This window comes from Marmota flaviventris, chromosome 14 (assembly GCF_047511675.1).
Source record: "Marmota flaviventris isolate mMarFla1 chromosome 14, mMarFla1.hap1, whole genome shotgun sequence".
NCBI lineage: Eukaryota > Metazoa > Chordata > Mammalia > Rodentia > Sciuridae > Marmota > Marmota flaviventris.
Window position 1 is genome coordinate 10,857,301 of NC_092511.1, and position 18,378 is coordinate 10,875,678.

Consider the following 18,378-nt stretch of genomic DNA (forward strand, 5'->3'; position numbering starts at 1 on the left):
CACTCCAGTGTAGAAGGATATGGAGATGGGGACCAGTTTTTCTGTGTTCTGAGCTTTCACACATACTCATCAGTTGCTTTATTGTGCCTTAGCATTGTGTATGGCTACCAGAAAGGAAGTGCTTTGCTTCTGACCTTATCAGTACTTACTTTATGGTAGATTCTTTTTTTAATGACTTATTCCCACAAAAAAGAAACAGGTACAAATCAGTGTAAAGTAGACTTTAATGTTTTTTCTACATTATCATTTTGATATTTATTTCAGGGAGCTTCTGATAATTGGAGGTGTTGCAGCACGGGATCAGCTCTCTGTTTTGGATAATGGGGTGAGTTGTGCATATGTATGTATAGAGAGAAAAAGGTCAATAGAAATCAGGTTACAGAAGCTCGAACCATCCTAATTTTTAAAAAGTAGAATTATGTGTTGTCATTTGGCAATATAGGGCAATTTTTTGTTTTCAGGAAAAATCAAATGAGGTTGGAATTAGTACAAGGTCAAAAGAGTGTATTTGTTCAAAGACATCTTGCAGGTAGAAGTATACAGAGCAGTCAGTAGTCTCTTCTAAATCCTTTGTTCACAATCCAACATACTTTTTTTTTTTTTATTTGCCCTTTGAACACCTGACAATTTCCATCTAACTTTTATTAATTAAGAGTCACTCTTTTTTGGGATAATGGGGAAAAAGAACTGTAGTTGAAGATAAAAATGCTAATAAGGTAGATTGCAGAGAAGAGTAGAAGGTTTTGCAGTGACCCTTGGGAAGGATAAATAATGTTAAGACAGTCTATAGTGGTTCCATTGAGGAGAGAAATGAGTTCATCTATGTGGAAGGCTGTGCTTAGGCATGTCATTTTGAAGTACAAAACTAAGATTGTGTGATGATCCCTAGTAGTATGGAAGAAGTTTGGAAAATTCTTAACTGCTGGTCAATTTTATGAAGGTTAGTATTTTATATATACACCCACATATAATATTGAAACAACTTTTTTTCTTACTAATTTTCCTTTCCAAATATTTAATAATGTAACTTAAACCATCTGATACTATTTCATGACAGGTATGTTACCCTCCAATTCCACTGGTGCCCCTGTCAAACTAAATTTGATACTGAATAGACTTAGATTTGACCTGGTATGGTATATTAAGAGCAAGGAAACATATTCTTATACTTATTAGTACTATTCTGAATAGTATTGCTTTGATATATTTTTATTTAGTGTTATATTTTACTTTAGAGGTTTGTAATACAAATTTAATAGGCTTATTCCTAGTTTTAATTTCTTTTAACCCAAACCTAATTTTTTCACAAGATAACTAAATTTCTCATCTCCTATTTTCTAGCTGCAGAACTTTGAGGGAATTAGATCTGCTTTCATTAGACTTATTTCAAAATTAGATACTAACTGAAGCCAATAGCAAAGTAAAAGCAGAGTTTTTCCCTGGCTTTCTTGGCAGAATTTGATTTTATTCTACTTCTTAGGGAATCTGATATGTTCTCCTTCTGCTCTTCTTCCATTGTACATTTTCTATGTTATTTTTCCCCATCCCTCTTTTGGGTCCTATGTTGGGGTACAAGTCAGTTTTGGAGTTACAGAGTAGAATTATTTTAGTTTGTAACTTTTAAAGTTGATATATTGTGTACCATGTGCAGTTGAGGCCACATGGAGTGATTAGTGCTATTGTACAAGTCAAATATTTCTTTCAGACTTTTTTTTTTAAACCTGTGGTTGTTTGTATCTGTTTCTGGTCCACTTTACCTGCTGAAATCAAGGAGGGTGGAAACTGAATGGTTCAGTCCTGTACTAAGGAGATGTTACGCACAGTGCCCGAATGCTGTTTTGTTTGCTGCTACGTACAGACCTCTCATTATGCTTGGCACATAGTAGGTTCTTAATACATTGAACAGATTTTATTTTCACATTTTCAGATAACATTCTCAAAGTTGCTTCTCATTATCATTATAAATGAAATAATGGTTCATAAATATCCATTTCATTTTTCATGAGAACATAAGTTCCTCATACTAGATCGCTGAAGTCCCTTCAGGATGGTGCTCTGTTTGTCAAGGGGTGAGATATTGAAGCAATGGGACTGGAGGAATAACTTGGTTAGGAGAAAGCTATGTTTTTATTCTAGGTTGGAGAAAATCAATAAAAAGAATAGAAGTATTTATGATTTTTCATGTCTATCGATAAATAAATTTTGAGTTGTCTAATAAATTAAATGATTTTATGTGATAACCTTATTTGTTGGTTCACACAAGTAGATCCACATACACACTTAAAAATACCTAACTGTGGGGCTGGGTTTTGTAGCTTAGTGGTAGCGTGCTTGCTTAGCATATGTGAGGTATAGGCACTGGGTTTGATCCTCAGCACCACAAAAATAAAATTATCGTGTCCGTTTACAACTAAAAAAATTAAAAAAAAAAACAAAACTAACCTTTATTGGCTGTTTTTTAGAAATGAGCCAGGCACTGTGCTAAGTGCCTAACATTTTCTTATTTAGTTCTCACAACAGCACTCTGAGATGGTACTCTTCCCCATTTTTACCTATTTGAAAGAGGGCTAATACCAAATATTAAGTAACATGCCCCAAAATGAACAATTCACAGATAGAGCTTCACTCTGAAGCCATGATCCTCATCACTGTCCCTTTGTATTTGACTCTAAGACAAGTGTTGGAGAATGCAGAGTATTCTTTGTACTGGCCTGGAGGTTCCCTGTATTATTCTCTTTTGTGTATGTTTGGAAATCTTTATGATAAATTCAAACTGGCTGTCATTTGAATTTTGAACTTTAGGTTTGAATCCCAGCATGGGTACTTACTAGCTGTGAAATCTAAATGTGTCTGACTTCAGCATTCTAAACTTCAATGTCCTTATTTAAAAATAGGAATAATAGCTGGGTGCAGTGATGCATGCCTATAATCCCAGTGACTGGGAGGCTAAGGCAGGAGGATTGTAAGTTCAAGGCCAGCCTCAGTAATATAACAAAACTGTCTCAAAATAATACATAAAAAAGGCCAATGATGTAGCTCAGTTGTAGGACATTCCTATGCTCAATCTCCTGTGCCACAAAAAATAAATGTTAATATTTAATAAATATAAATTAATATTAATTAATTTTATGTAATGGTCACATGAAATGAAACTTGTAAGACATTAAATGTATAGTGCCTATTCATTATAAGCAAGTGAGAAATAGTAATTATTAGTGTTTTCTTGGACAGTCTGATCACCATTACTGTTAATTATATCCAAGTTTATTGAGCACTTGGCAAACTAAGCATCGAGTGCTTTATGTGTCTTCTCAATTATCACAATCATCTTGCAAAACCAGATGGTATTCACCCCACTAAAAACTAAGAAAATTGAGGGGCTGGGGCTGGGGCTTAGTGTTAAAGTGCCTGCCTCGAATGTGTGAGGCACTGGATTTGATCCTCAGCACCACCTAAAAATAAATAAAGATACTGTGTGTTCATCTACAACTAAAAAAAAAAATAAATAAAAAAAAATAAGAAAGTTGATACTAAAAGATACTGGAGAAGTTAAGGTCATACAACAGTATGTTAGAACTGGGACTTGACTCCTGATTTTTTGTTTTGTTTTGTTTTAGTAGTGGTTTTGGTAGTACTAGGGATTGAATCCTGGGCCTTGTGTATGCTAGGTAAGGACTATCTCCCAGACCCTTGAATACTGGTTTCATTTCAGAATATATGTTAATTTATCTGATTTTTTTAATGCTTAGAAAATACAAATTTTATATATCAGGCTTTTATAGTTAAGGTTGTCCACAATCAGTTGACAAAATCTTCCCGTTAATTTCCAAATATAATTTTATTATACAGCGTTATCTATAGCTCCTTTTTTATAAATTGACTGTGACTACTTCAATATACATGTTTTTGTTGTAAGTAGACAATTATTGGTTGCCATTTTAAAGTTATTCTAATAGTTCTTCAGTTCTCATTAGGTGCTTCTTTTGCTATTTTGCAGGTTGATATTGTTGTAGGCACCCCAGGAAGACTAGATGATTTGGTGTCAACTGGAAAGCTGAACTTATCTCAAGTTAGATTCCTGGTCCTGGATGAAGCTGTATGTTGAAATATAGTCATGCTTTCAAAAGAACTTTGCTTATGCTTTTTTAGATAAAATATATAAAGTGAAAAAATACAATTCAGTCATGAGCTCCCTAACTAGAGATAATAATAATTGTTAACAGTTTGGCCTATTTTCATCCACTCTTTATATTGATATAAATACAATTGATACCTTCAACACTCCAGCATATAGGCACAGGCAACTTTCTTGTTAGGATGCCTAAAGCTTAGGAAATAATGCCAAGAGTTAATAAGTAGGATGACATATTAAAAAGCTTCCACACAGCAAAGAAAACAAATAGTTATATGAGGAGAAAGTTACAGAATGGGAGATAATCTTTGCTAGCTACTTTGCTGACAGATTATTAATGTCTAGAATATGTAAAGAACTCAAAAACCTTTACACCAAGAAATCAAATAACTCAATTAGTGACACATCTCAAAAGAAGAAATACAAATGGCTTGCAAATATATGAAAAAATGTTCAACATCATTAGCAGTTACGGAAATGCAAATCAAAACTACACTGAGATTTTATCTCACACCATTCAGCATGGTAGTCATCTAGAATACAAGCAATAATAAATGCTGGAGAGATTGTGGAGAAAAAGGAACACTTTTATACTGTTGGTGGGAGTGTAAATTTGTATAACCACTTATGCAAGTCAGTATGGAAGCTCCTCAAAAGACTAGTCATGAAACCACCTTGCAACCCAGCTATACCACTCCGTGGTATTTATCCTAAAGAGTTAAAGTGAACATACTACAGTGAAGTATGCATACCCATGTTTATAGCAGCACAATTCATAATAGCCAAACCATGGAACCCACCTAGGTGTCCATTAACAGATGAATGCATAAAGGAAATAATATATAAACACAATGGAGTTTTATTCAGCCATAAAGAAGAATGAAAGTATGTCATTTGCAGGAAAATGGATAGAACTAGAGACCATTATGATAAGGGAAATAAACTAAATTCAGGAGGTCAAGGGTTGTATGTTTTCTCTCATATATGGAAGCTAGAGAGGTAAAAGAAAAAGAAAGGTAGGGGTGGATCTCATGAAAATCAAAGGGAGATCAGTAGGGGAAAGAGACCAAGGGGTGGGAAGTGGGGAGGAAAGGGGGAAGTGTTGGGGAACGATATTGGCCCAATTATATTTTTATATTGGGTGCATGTACGATAAGTAACAACAATTCCATCATTATGTACAACTGTAATGTACCAATAAAATAATGTAGAAAAAAAATTCAGAATATTAGAAAAAAATACAGTTGACGCTTCATATCTGTACGTCCTGTGTCCATTAATTCAACTAATTTTGTGTGGAAAATATTTGAAAATACTGAATAGGTATAGACTTTTTTCTTATCAATGTCCCTAAGTAGTATGGTATAATAACTATGTACATGGCGTTTACATTATGTTTGTTGTAAGTAATCTAGAAATGTTTAAAGTACAGGGAGAATTGCATAGGTTCTATGCAAATGCCATGCCATTTTATATAAGGGACTAGCATATCCATGAATTTTGTTATCTGATGAGGGTCCTAGCCAAACACCTGTGGATACTGAGTGATGACTGTATTATTTTCAATAGTTGAAATCAAAATTTAAGGAATTTGGGAAAATTTTTTTTAATTGTATGAATATTTCATGTCATTATTTGTAAAAAAATATTTGAAGGCTGTGTAATGATCTATTATGAAAATACTTCATGGGGCTGGGATTGTGGTAAAGCGCTCACCTAGCACACATGAGGCTCTGGTTTTGATCCTCAGCACCACATAAAAATAAGATAAAGGTCATTGTGTACACCTACAACTAAAATAAATATTTTAAAAAAATACTTCATGGTTTATTAAACCACTTTCATTACTAATTATGTAGGTAGATTTATTATTTACTTCAACTGTTTCTTTGTCATAGTTACAAAATGTGGACCATCTGGAAGAACATAAATGTATTTGAGGCTTTTGAGGCATTCTTCCAAATTATTTTTAGGATAGATTGAACTAGTTTTCTAACACTGGGGCTTTGCTTTTTATTTTTATTTTTGCAGTGCTGGAAATTGAACTCAGTGCCCTGAGCGTGCCAGGCAAGTGCTCCTACCACTAAGCGATACCCCTAGCCCTGGCTTTTTTATTTTTTATATAAAAGTCGTAGTCTTAAGGACATGTGTTAGAAGGTATTAACTCTTGTAGTCATTCTAAAATACTAGACTATGGTTTTGGATTGTTTATTGTAGATTTTCATGTGTAAGTAACGAAGAACTTGAAGTTGAATGTATGAATTGTCTGTAAATATCCAATAAAGATAAGCCAGGTGCAACGATGCATGCCTGTCATTCTAGGCTAAGGCAGAAGGACTTCACATTTGAAGCCAGCCTCAGCAACTTAGACCTTGTGACAGAATATATAGTGCTGGGGGTGTAGCTCAGTGGTAGAGCACCCCTGGATTCAATTACCAGTACTGCAGACAATAAAAACAATCGCTTGAAAAAATAAAGGGATATGTATGTATATGGTTTTATTACCTTTAAATTTGATTTAGAAAAGAAAGGTTTCAGTGTGGATTAAAACTTGTTTTTCTTTGCTTGTCCTGCAGGATGGACTTCTTTCTCAAGGTTATTCTGATTTTATAAATAGAATGCACAGTCAGATTCCTCAGATTACCTCAGATGGAAAAAGACTTCAGGTATGAAATGACTAATACAGTTTTTAAATACATGTAGTCAACTGTTAATGAAAAATCAAAATTTTTTTGTTTTAATATTTTCTGATTAACTATTTATAAAACATTTTCTTTGTTATTGGACTAAATAGTATACACAAAGGTAACAGTCTTAAAAGCTGCTTTTAGAAATTTGAGGAAATTTCTTAGATGTTACAGAAGACTACAAGTTCAAGAAACCTTACAGAGCATTTTGGGTTTATTTTCCAGATTATTAGTACTGCTTCTTGTTTTAAGGAGAAATAACTTCAGCTATTGAAAAACAATTACCTCCTTAGAAATTATTTCAGAAAATATTGCTCTTATTTTTCTCATCCTGTTTCCTTTAGAAGCATTTGAGAGGGAGAGGCTCTTGGGGGAGTAGGATAAATAGTAACCCGTGATTCTTGATTTTAAAAAACTTTTTATCTTACTTAGTTTTTCTAAGTCCTTGAGGAATTTGTATTTTCTTATTCTTAGGTGATTGTTTGCTCTGCTACTTTGCATTCTTTTGATGTAAAGAAACTCTCTGAGAAAATAATGCATTTTCCCACATGGGTTGATTTAAAAGGAGAAGATTCTGTTCCAGATACTGTACACCATGTTGTTGTCCCAGTGAATCCCAAAACTGACAGACTCTGGGAAAGGCTAGGAAAAAACCACATTAGAGTAAGTACTTTATAATATTAGTATTTGTATAGAATAAAGCAACTTATAAATTAGTTAGCCTTGGACTCTTTAGTGCTGCTTAAGCCAATCAGATTTTGTACCAAAGAAAAGAGAAGTTCAAGACATTAAGTGTAAAGCTTAGGCCTTTGAAAAGGCACTAAATAAATGATAAAGTAATAAATGTCATCCTTTATATTTCTCTGTATATAAAATTACTTTTGTGGGCTGGGATTGTGGCTCAGAGGTAGAGTGCTCGCCTAGCATGGGCGGGACCCGGGTTCGATCCTCAGCACCACATAAAAAATAAAGGCCTTGTGTTGTGTCCATCTACACCTAAAAAATAAATATTAAAAAAAAAAAAAGAGGTAAGACCTTGGTCTTTCCTTTTAAAAAAATTACTTTTGTGATCCACTTTAATAAAATTTTTATAAAAAGATCACATATACCTAATTTTATCAGTTATATGTAATGACTTCCATTTTTGTAAAATTTTAATAGGACCTTCATTATGTCCTCTTGATGTGTCTTATTTTCCTAAAAATCAATTTCATGTGCCCATCTTTTAATTTTCTCTACTGTTATTGTGTTTATCTTGATATAACAAGGACATACTTATTACAAGTGCACAAGAATCTGAAAAACACATTTGCATTTTTATTATTACATTTAAAATTGATTGGCTTAGACCTATAGTTAATGAAGTGTTTTCTGAATCTGAAGAATAATTTTGCCTACACAGTATAGAGATGTATGTATGTCTGAGATACAATCTAAAGACAAATACAGTTCAGTTCTCCCTTTAAAAAAAACAAACCTATTCTAAATATTTCCCATCTCTGTTTTTATTCCTTGCTTTTGATAGACTGATGATGTACATGCAAAAGATAATACAAGACCTGGTGCTAACAGTCCAGGTAAGTTGAAAGAATCAATAAAATGTGATAAAAGATTTTAAAAATGAATTGGTTTTCTATCAAATTGGTATCCTGTCTATTCTTATGAAGGATGTGAGGTTACCTACAAAATTAGAACAGGAAATTTAAAAATAAAAGCAACAATATTAATAAAGAAATGGGAAAAAAGCTAATACTAGTCAACTTAGAGAAATATTAATCAGTGAATGTGGCTATTAGTCTCCTGGCATCTAAGTCACACATATTTGGATTATAGGATTCCCATCCATCTTAGAAAACCAGCAGAGTTCTCTGGAGATAGATTTTATATTGGCCCAGAAGTTGCAGAAGAAATATCATATCTGGGATACTGGGTAATAAAGATATCTTTAGCTACAACTGTGATAGAAGAATGATCTAATTTTGATTATTTATTAATTGATTTATTTTTTTATGGTAAAGTATACATTATATGAAATTTACTATTTTAACTATTTTGGGTGCATGGTTCAGTGACATTAAGCACATTTATATTGTACAGCCATCACCACCATCCATCTTGAGAACTTTTCCATATTCCCAAAGTGAAACTCTGTACCCTTTAAATATTATCAGTTTCTAAAAAGCCTAACATTAAATCTCGACTTGATGCAGAGCTGAAACACTTAGTTTTTCATATAATATTTCAAAAATTTATGAAAGCACATCAGGGTATATGGATGTGCTTAACCTTAAAGAACATCTCAAACCTTAAAGAACATCTCAAACCCATGCATACCTGACATCAGGTGTCTGTAGTGGATCATGGCCAGGCATCAGACTGCATTGACTTCTAACTTGAGTTCACTTCCAGGTTTGTAACATGTAAAGGTGAATTATCTGAAATTGTGATTAAAGAGATTTACTCTGAGCTCAGTTTTATGTACAACTCCAAATTTGCATGATATATGCCCAGTTATTCCTGCCTGTTTGAGAGGACCAGTGACACCACTAATATAGCATGATATCATTCTATTATTTGGGAATACATTTTATAAAATTCCAATTTTTACTCTTTCCTGTATTTTCCTTGTGAAAATTTTGCAAAGTTTATACTACAATTAGAGATGACCAGTGAGGCCATAAAAATAGATTGGGCCATTTAATTAAAATCTTGTATTAGACAGTTGAGGAGTAAAAACTACGTAGCACAACTTCACACTGAAAAAGAAATTTGGAGAATGGTATCTAAGAAATTAGTAACTATGTTTGATGTTATGGTTTTTATTACATAGAGTGAATATGAACTTCCTATTATTAAGGTTGATTTAGAAAGCATATTCATCATCTTTAAGAAGGGTTAAAATAATTGAATAAACATTTATGAAGCATTTAGAGAAGTTAATGCAGGGCAGATTATGACTAGTTCTCCGTGGAAGGTAGGAACAAAGTTGTGGTGTGAGCATATATTTCTGTTAATGTGTGAGTGTATGTGTGTGGTGTACGTTTGTTTCCTCATAAAAGGTATGATTAGGGCTGTTTGTGTACCCTGTAAAGTAGCATTAAGAGGTATGATTAGGGCTTTTTGTGTACCCTTTAAAGTAGCATTAAAAGTATTAAACAAAAATAAATGAATGAATGGATTTACTATTTCACTTCTAATATTTTTGTTGTGATGATATTCAAGAGATGTGGTCTGAAGCTATTAAAATCCTGAAGGGGGAGTATGCTGTCCGAGCAATCAAGGAACACAAGATGGATCAAGCAATTATCTTCTGTAGAACCAAAATTGACTGTGATAATTTGGAGCAGTATTTTATGCAGCAGGGAGGAGGTAATATTTCCTCACTTGAAATAAGTTGTGTTTATTTCCTCATTTAATAGCTTAGTAGTTTCGATCATGCAATCTAGAACACATGCACAGAATTTAGAACAGTGATGGTACATTTTATCTGTGTTTTTCCAGGACTTTTCCCTATGATAAGTCCTAGGAAGAACAATCAGAGAATTTTCCAAATGGGTACCTCTTCTTTATAAGGAACTTGAATCACCTAAGGCCCTTGTATCAAGAGGAGTGTACAGTGACTGATTATTATTAAAATTTGAAGTGTAATCACTAAAATAATAAAGTGTATATCTTCTAAACTTGGAAAAGGTGAATGTGCATAAAACCTTCCAAGCAAGATTAAGAAAGGAAAAGGAGAAATATGAAAAAAAGGGTGGCTAGAAATTACAGAGTAAGATCAATCGTGGAAAAAATGTAAATACATGAGTAAAAACTGTATTGGTGGACTAAAATATTTTGCTAAAAAGAATAGAATATTAAATTGGATGAAACTTGGTTGTATGCTGTTTAACACTTAGTTTTGGCAAGGACTGGGAGCAACTGAAGTACTCTTATATTGTTTGTGAGACTATTAATGGTATAACCGCATTTGAAAAAGTCCTTCAGTCTTTTGTAAAATTAAACATTGCTATCTTATGGATTAGTAATTTACTTCTAAGCATTTACCCAAGACAGGTGGAAATACATATTAATAAACTATGTATAAGAATGGTTATAGCAGTTTTAATCGTCTGAAACTGAAAACACACTAAAAGCAATTAAAATGGAATGCAGTACTAGTAGACACAGTATGATTGGATTTCAGAATCATGATTAATGAAGGAATTCTTACATAAAAGAGTATTTATAAATCAACTTATGTGAAATTTGGGAATAGTCAAAATGAATCCATTGTGAAAGAAAAATTAGAGCAATGGTTGCCCACAGGAGGGTGGGAGCAGAGGTTGAGAAAGAACATGAGAAGCATGGTGTTGATATTTTCTATCTTGCTGAGAATCTGTTAAAGGTAAGACTTGGATATTTCTTTGTGTGAGTTTTACCTCAAAAGGAAAAAACTAAAGTGAATACTAAAGTAGTTAATGTACCCATACTGAACTGTATACTTAGTCTAATTTACATTGAAATGTGTCAGAAATGTAAAGATGAGTTGATGAAAGGTTAGAAGTTGGACAGATATGTCTATTTCTCCTGCAGATTGGGAAGGGTAGCTTAAAATGTTCTTAAAAGCAAATCAATTTTATGCTTCATGGAGTTTAAATTTAATGGCATTTTGCCTGTGACAGAAATTGTGTTAATCGTGGTTTATGGCAAGTTGGGGTGTAGATTTTCATAGAATTACATGGTAATATCGAAGTCTGAATTTTATTGATTTGTCAACATAGTCTTAGGCTATATTTTCCAAGGTCAAATGGTATGTGTTTTTCACCAGGACCTGATAAAAAAGGACACCAGTTCTCATGTGTTTGTCTTCATGGTGATAGAAAGCCTCATGAGAGAAAGCAAAACCTTGAACGATTTAAGGTAATTAATGTTTAGTGGTTATCTATATTTTCTTAATATTTAAGAGGGGACTGATTCTAGATTTAATCAGTGCCAGTTAATATTATTAAAGCAGTTCTTGTCTGATGTATCTTTATCATGGTGATTAGTCATCTTTGACACACAACTGATAAATTTCATGTTCTCTGCCAGCATAATACTACTATAATAAGAATTTTCAATTTAAGAAAGTTTTAATTAAATTCTTCCAGGAAGATATGTTTAGAAGTATCATTGGGTAAGTGATGAAGCCTGTTTTAAAAATGTTAGTAATGATACTTGTAGAGAACATAATTTGTAGATTAGTTGAAGTATTACAGTATAGTTTTATAGAATTAAATATATTTGTTTTGGTATTGTTTAGGGTTTTCAGTTGTGCTTATAGCATGCAAATGGGCTACAGAGCTTTTGTGGCAGGGCTCTAGCCATTAGAATTGAAAGATCAGTAATTACTGCTTACAAACATTCTTCATTTACCAGTGTGTTATCCCTGTGTACAGTAATTACTTTCCTGTAGTGAGAAAAGGTGAAAGCACTGGGCCTAGGAGTGTTGGGTTTTATTTCCATGCCCAGCATGATTAGACGTGAGTGTTAAAACCTGTTGCCTGGCCTTATTTCAGCATGTGTGCCACCCTTGTCCCTCCTAGGGATTGTGCTAGATCAAGTGTCGGTACACTGCACTCTTCTTCCCTTCTCTAAATCTCTTCTTTTTGTTTTCCTTTGGTACCAGGGATTGCTTACCCACTGAGGCACATCCTCAGTCCTTTTTATTTTTTATTTTGAGATGGGTTCTCACTAAATTGCTTAGGGCCTCGTTAAGTTAACTGAAGCTGGCTTTGAACCTGTGATCCTTCTGCCCCAGTCTCCTGAGCTGCTGGGATTAAAGGTGTGCACCACCATGCCTGGCTTCCTTCTCTAAATCTCTTAATTTTGCCAGGCATAAGTGACATTCAGCAGATAATTTGTATTTTGTTGGTGAGTTCTGGGGGCCCACTCCCTATTTTCTTCTCTGTAGGATTTCATCTCCTATCACAAAAAGTGAAACTTTAAGATAATATATCTAGTAGTCTGGATTTATTTTATTTTTTATTTGTGCATTATAATTATATATAGTAGTGTGATTCATTGTTACATATTTTAACATGCACATGCTATTACCATAATTTGTTTAGTTAGTATCATTCCTCAGTATTTTCCTTTTCCCTCCCCTTCTTTCTGGATGGATCAATTGAGTTTTTTGTACTGGGGACTGAACCCAGGAGCACTGTTACATCCCCATACTTTTTTATTTTTGAGATGGGGTCTCACTGAGTTGCTTAGGGCCTCACTACATTGCTAAGTCTGGCCTCAAATTTGCCATTGTCCTCCCTCAGCCTCCTCAGTTGCTGGGATTATAGGCATGTACCACCATGCCCAGCTAGATTTATAATACAGAAGTAAAGACAAATCTTATGTATATACATTTTACAAAAAACTGCAAGACTTGCTCCAATACATTACGAGTATCTGAACCTCTATTCCCTAACGTGTAGTTAGTAGAGGTCTTATTTAGTGGATAGTATTTGCTTTTATCTTTTAGTGTATTTATTTACAGATTATTTTTTTCTCTCTAATCTCTTTAGAAAGGAGACGTGAGATTCTTGATTTGCACAGATGTAGCTGCTAGAGGAATTGATATCCATGGTGTTCCTTATGGTAAAAAGAAACTTTATGCCTACAGTTTAAATTTTATGAAATCTAAAGTTATTTAATATTTTGGAAAAATTTTAAAATTAATGGCAATTGGTAATAATTATTCTTATTTGTAGTTATAAATGTCACCCTGCCTGATGAAAAGCAAAACTATGTACACCGAATTGGCAGAGTAGGCAGAGCTGAAAGGTACTGCTATAATCCCCAACCCCCCCCCCTTTTTAAGTGCCTATGCTTTAGGAATAAAGTCTAAAAAACTCTTTAAAAATCTTTCAGGATGGGTCTGGCCATTTCCCTGGTGGCAACAGAAAAAGAAAAGGTAATCTCTTCAGTGCTCTGTTATCCTCATGTGTGAGTTGTGATTTCAGATGTTGGAAATAAAAGCAGTTTGGGTTTCTATTTAGAATGGATTTAGTTGCAAATGGAATATAAATGAACTTTTTATGGCATTTTTATATTCACTGAATAGACAAATAATAAGATGAGAGTTAGATAGGAAAAATGCAAAATATGATTTTCCCTAATAGCCTTAATGTAATTATTTTAACCAAAAAGTATGTAAACACTCTGGCATGGTGCCATAGAACACTTTGGGAAATTATGTAACTTTGTTTTGATATAATTTCAAATTTATAGAAAAGTTGTAATTATAAGGTACTCCCATGTACATCTCCTGCTCAAATTCACTAGTTGTACATTAGCTTTATTGTTTTCTTTGAGAAAATGTACCTTTTTTGATAATAATCTTGATACAGCATTCTCTAGTATTTTTTCACCCTTGTTTTATCTGAGAATTTAACTACATTCATTTAGGAAAATTTTTTTCTCAAAAGACTCAGGTATATTTAATTAATGGATTGCACTAGTAATTGGATGGCAGACAATCTATTTTTCTAGTGCCTTAAGAAAATTTTCAAAAAGAGGTTTAGAGTAAAATATTTAGCATGTTTCTATGTCTGTATATATTCATGTTTTTTTCTTTATTGTAGGTTTGGTACCATGTATGTAGCAATCGTGGAAAAGGGTGTTACAATACGAGACTCAAGGAAGATGGTGGCTGTACCATTTGGTACAATGAGATGCAGGTGAGGCTTTGGACGATACTCACAGAAAGCTTACTAAAGTTGGTAAAATAGACTACATTTATCCAGAAAAGCTGTAGCTCAGCTTTTATTTGTCAGTTATGAGGAAGAGTAGTGAGAGGTTGGTTGTGTTGGTAGTAGTTGGTAAATCATAATTATGAGCCCATCTCTTCAGAAGTCTAATTTCCGTTGATAGCAAGCATTTTAGCTTTCCCAGTTTTATTTAATGCTGTTAAAATTTAAGTCTGTAAGAGTAAAGATTCTATTTGGAAATATTTTAATTTTCTCTTCCTTCTTAGCTTCTCTCTGAGATAGAAGAACACCTGAACTGCACCATTTCTCAGGTTGAGCCGGATATCAAGGTTCCAGTGGATGAATTTGATGGAAAAGTTACTTATGGTCAAAAGAGGGCTGCTGGTGGTAAGCTTTGAATTACTCTAAAGTCTTTTCTAATGTGGGTGAGCCCTTTTTGAACTTCAGTTTATGAAGAGAATAATTTCAGCTCATTATGTTAAGAGTAGGTTATCAGCATTCCCTCCTTAGCACTTTGTCTACACTTGTCTTGCAGCATTTTTCTATTGTGTGGGCTATATGTGAATGGGGAACAGCAGCTCTAGCTATTTCTTTTGCAGTGTTAATGTCATAAGAATACTTGAACTTTTTATGGAATTAATAGGAAACAACAGTATAATATGTGATTTTGCACAAAGAAACAGTTGCCTTTAACTTAAGTAGTTTCACTATTCTCTTTGCATGGAATGCCCTTCACTAGCTTGTAGCTGAAAACTTGAGTCAGGCTAACCAAGTGGTTTGTAAACCAAGGGAGTGGAGGCCAAGGGTGTCCGGTGGCTGTTAGTGAGGCCTAATCCTTTATTTATATCGAAATAATTGATTTGACATTTTAAAACCTGAATGTTCTGGAGTTAACATGCCAAGTAATACATTTTTAGTGATAGAAGTGATGTTTAAAGCAATAGAATTGAGCCAAAGTATTGCCAACAAGTCTTTCAAGCATGCGTTTACATTGCTTTCTGATTTCTGTGTGTGATGCAGGTGGAAACTATAAAGGCCATGTGGATATTTTGGCACCTACCGTTCAAGAATTGGCTGCCCTTGAAAAGGAGGCACAGACATCTTTCCTGCATCTTGGCTATCTTCCTAACCAGCTGTTCAGAACCTTCTGATTTTCATGTGTACTGAATAAGATTTGAATACTAAGTCAGTAGTCTTAAAACTCTAAAACAGTTGTACTGCTTCCAAGTAGCAGTATATATAGTAACTTAAGCTATTAATGCTAACTCTTGCATGTCAAGAAACATTAGTCTTAGGAATTCTTCATAAAATGGCAACCTAATGACAATAAAAATTTGACCACTATATTTTCATGAAGGTTTGCGTCTTATTTTAAAGTTATATTGATTTCCCCCCCCCACTTTTAAAGTATGCTGCAGGCTTATGCATTAAGTTTATGGATATGTGAATTTGGCCAAAGATCATATGAAACTACTAGCAGATGTCCTAAGAATAAGGTCTTTCACCGGGAGTGGTCCTGATGGAGATGATCTTCAGATGGTTAAGGCTGTCTGGGTGCAAGTTCAGCGGGAGGAGAGTTGTGATGTGAAAGAAAATGGGGTGATACCAAGGTGGAAGGAGGACAGCCCAGTTAGTTTGGAAACCTGGAGGATCCTGGGGGTTAGAAGAAGTTCGGTGTCTGTGAAGATGTATCTGAAGGATTACCTTCCTTTTAAGAACCTTTTTTTCCAGATGATATGTACCCCGGAAAATAAAACTAATATGCTAACCCTCTACTATGTCTTTAAATTAATCTCAGTTCTTTGGAATTACTTCCTTAAACTTTGTTTCTTGCCTAAAATGCCATAGGGAAAGAAATTTAAATACATACATTTGAATTGTTCTTTTGTGCTGAGTGTGTATTGTCACTGGGGATTGAGCTCCCAGCCTGCTAGCTATATTCCTAGTCTTAGTTTATAAAGGGGTTTTTGGGTTTTGAGGAGTCTACTACTCTTGCCTTACTGTTTCCTCAAGAACACAGGCTGTTGTAATTTCTCATATGATGTTTTTTGAATCTTTTAGTACTGAAATATTTTTTCACTCAAGCAAAATCTTGAGTGAAACTCAATATATAAATAGATGAAGGCTCTATTGGGAAAATCATTACCTGGTAAATCGAGCTCAGAGCCTGTGAGAAGTGATTTGAGAATACCATTCTGTCGCTTAATCTGTGGACCACTTTCTTTGGAGATATCTTAGAACTACTATAACACATCTCACAGCTATATACCAACAGCTCTTTGCAGTGCTTACCTCATTAATCACTGCTTTAGAAATGGATTTTTAACAGACATACAACAACAAAGAAAAGGTTGAAGTTCACATTGCTTAAATATCAGAACTGAAAGAATCTTTCTGATCATCCTTTTCATTTCCTTGTTTTATTGGTGCAAGAATTGGGTTTAGAGAAATGCATGTTCATATGGTCTGGTTTTGGGAACTGGAAACAGAATTTGGGTTTCCTAGTTTCAACGTTTATCTTCATATGCCACCATTGGAAGATGATTCTCAAGTCTGAATGGGCAATCCAGAGAGGAGTGTTCTGAGAGAACTGGTGGTATGAAGAAGGTTGTTGAGTTTGCCTTTGTCAGATTGCCGTCCAGCTGGAAACACCCAGGGAACAACTTTCACACAAGGAATCCACACGTAATCAGATCAGAAGAGGGGTTGTATGGAGCCCTGTCTTCTTTCTTTCCACCCATGTCACCATGAATTCTTCTCTTTACTCTTAGTCCTGCTTCATATGTTAATTCTTTCTGGTCTCTGCATTGATGCTAAGGATGCAAATAATTGTTCAAGTCTGGTTAAGATGTGGTCACTGAGCCTGAGAGATGTCGATTGTCTCCCTTTTTCCTTTAAGTATAGGAACTTCCTGGGTTTTAGTTGGGAATACCTTTCTGAGGATCTGGTCAGTGGTATATGAGTTGAAGTGACGTGTACAACTTCTAGGCCTCATCCCTCAACCTGCCCTTTCCTTCCTCCTACACACTGGAACTTAAGTGATGTCAGCCAATTACCACTAGTAGAAGTGTGTCCTACTTGGGGAATGAGAGAGCAGTAAGACAGAAGGGACCTGACTGACCTTGGGGAAGAGAGCTGCCCACCCTCTTGGACTGCCTTTTACAATAATTTGGTCTGATCCGAGTTGCTGCATGTTAGGTCTCTGTTAGAGAACTTTAGCTTCAGCCCCAACTAATACAGAGCATTAGAGGCCCTCAAAATCTGGAAAATGTTTAATGTTAACTTTGAGGTGGTGTTATTTCTAACTCATAGCTTCAGCTTTGTTCCTTCTACAGTGCAAAAACTAATAAATGTACCCACAGTCGGAGCTGGGGTTGTGGCTCAGCGGTAGTGCGCTCCCCTAGCACGTGCGAGGTACTGAGTTCAATCCTCAGCACCACATAAAAATAAATAAATAAAATAAAGGTATTGTTTCCAACTACAACTTAAGAAAAAAAGAAAAATGACCTCACAAGTTTGGTGTCTGTCTCCTCTCTAGGCAGAAACACAGAGGCTCACTCCATCTTCAACATATGCTAACCTGGCCTATGGCCTTGGGAGCCTTGGCACAATCCTTCTGCTCACCTACCTAGTCTTTCATTTGCTCTTTATTCAGGCTTTGACTGCTAGAGTTATACTCTCACAGTGACTAAAGTGGCTTTAAGTTTAGGGATTTTTTTTTGTGGTGATGGGAAGGCTATTTCTAATGTGTTCTGCTCTAACTCAGATTTACTTCTTCCCTGTATTGCTAATCTGGAAGATACTTTGAGCTCCTTATGAAACAGCCTTCCTT

The 18,378-nt window shown here is 34.6% G+C and overlaps 1 protein-coding gene across 1 annotated transcript in view; it reads left to right on the forward strand.

The window, feature by feature from the left end:
- Ddx1 (DEAD-box helicase 1) overlaps positions 1 to 15,892 on the forward strand; it is a 36,704-nt gene extending 20,812 nt beyond the window's left edge. Inside the window, exons 14-26 of the mRNA XM_027937812.2 lie at positions 265 to 325; positions 3,998 to 4,096; positions 6,709 to 6,798; positions 7,294 to 7,482; positions 8,345 to 8,396; positions 10,042 to 10,188; positions 11,630 to 11,721; positions 13,362 to 13,434; positions 13,548 to 13,620; positions 13,708 to 13,750; positions 14,421 to 14,516; positions 14,813 to 14,933; positions 15,567 to 15,892. Coding sequence (XP_027793613.1) covers positions 265 to 325; positions 3,998 to 4,096; positions 6,709 to 6,798; positions 7,294 to 7,482; positions 8,345 to 8,396; positions 10,042 to 10,188; positions 11,630 to 11,721; positions 13,362 to 13,434; positions 13,548 to 13,620; positions 13,708 to 13,750; positions 14,421 to 14,516; positions 14,813 to 14,933; positions 15,567 to 15,697 — 1,267 coding nt within the window. The 3' untranslated portion in view covers positions 15,698 to 15,892. The remainder of the gene's footprint in view (positions 1 to 264; positions 326 to 3,997; positions 4,097 to 6,708; positions 6,799 to 7,293; positions 7,483 to 8,344; positions 8,397 to 10,041; positions 10,189 to 11,629; positions 11,722 to 13,361; positions 13,435 to 13,547; positions 13,621 to 13,707; positions 13,751 to 14,420; positions 14,517 to 14,812; positions 14,934 to 15,566) is intronic.
- The last annotated feature ends 2,486 nt before the right edge of the window (positions 15,893 to 18,378 follow it).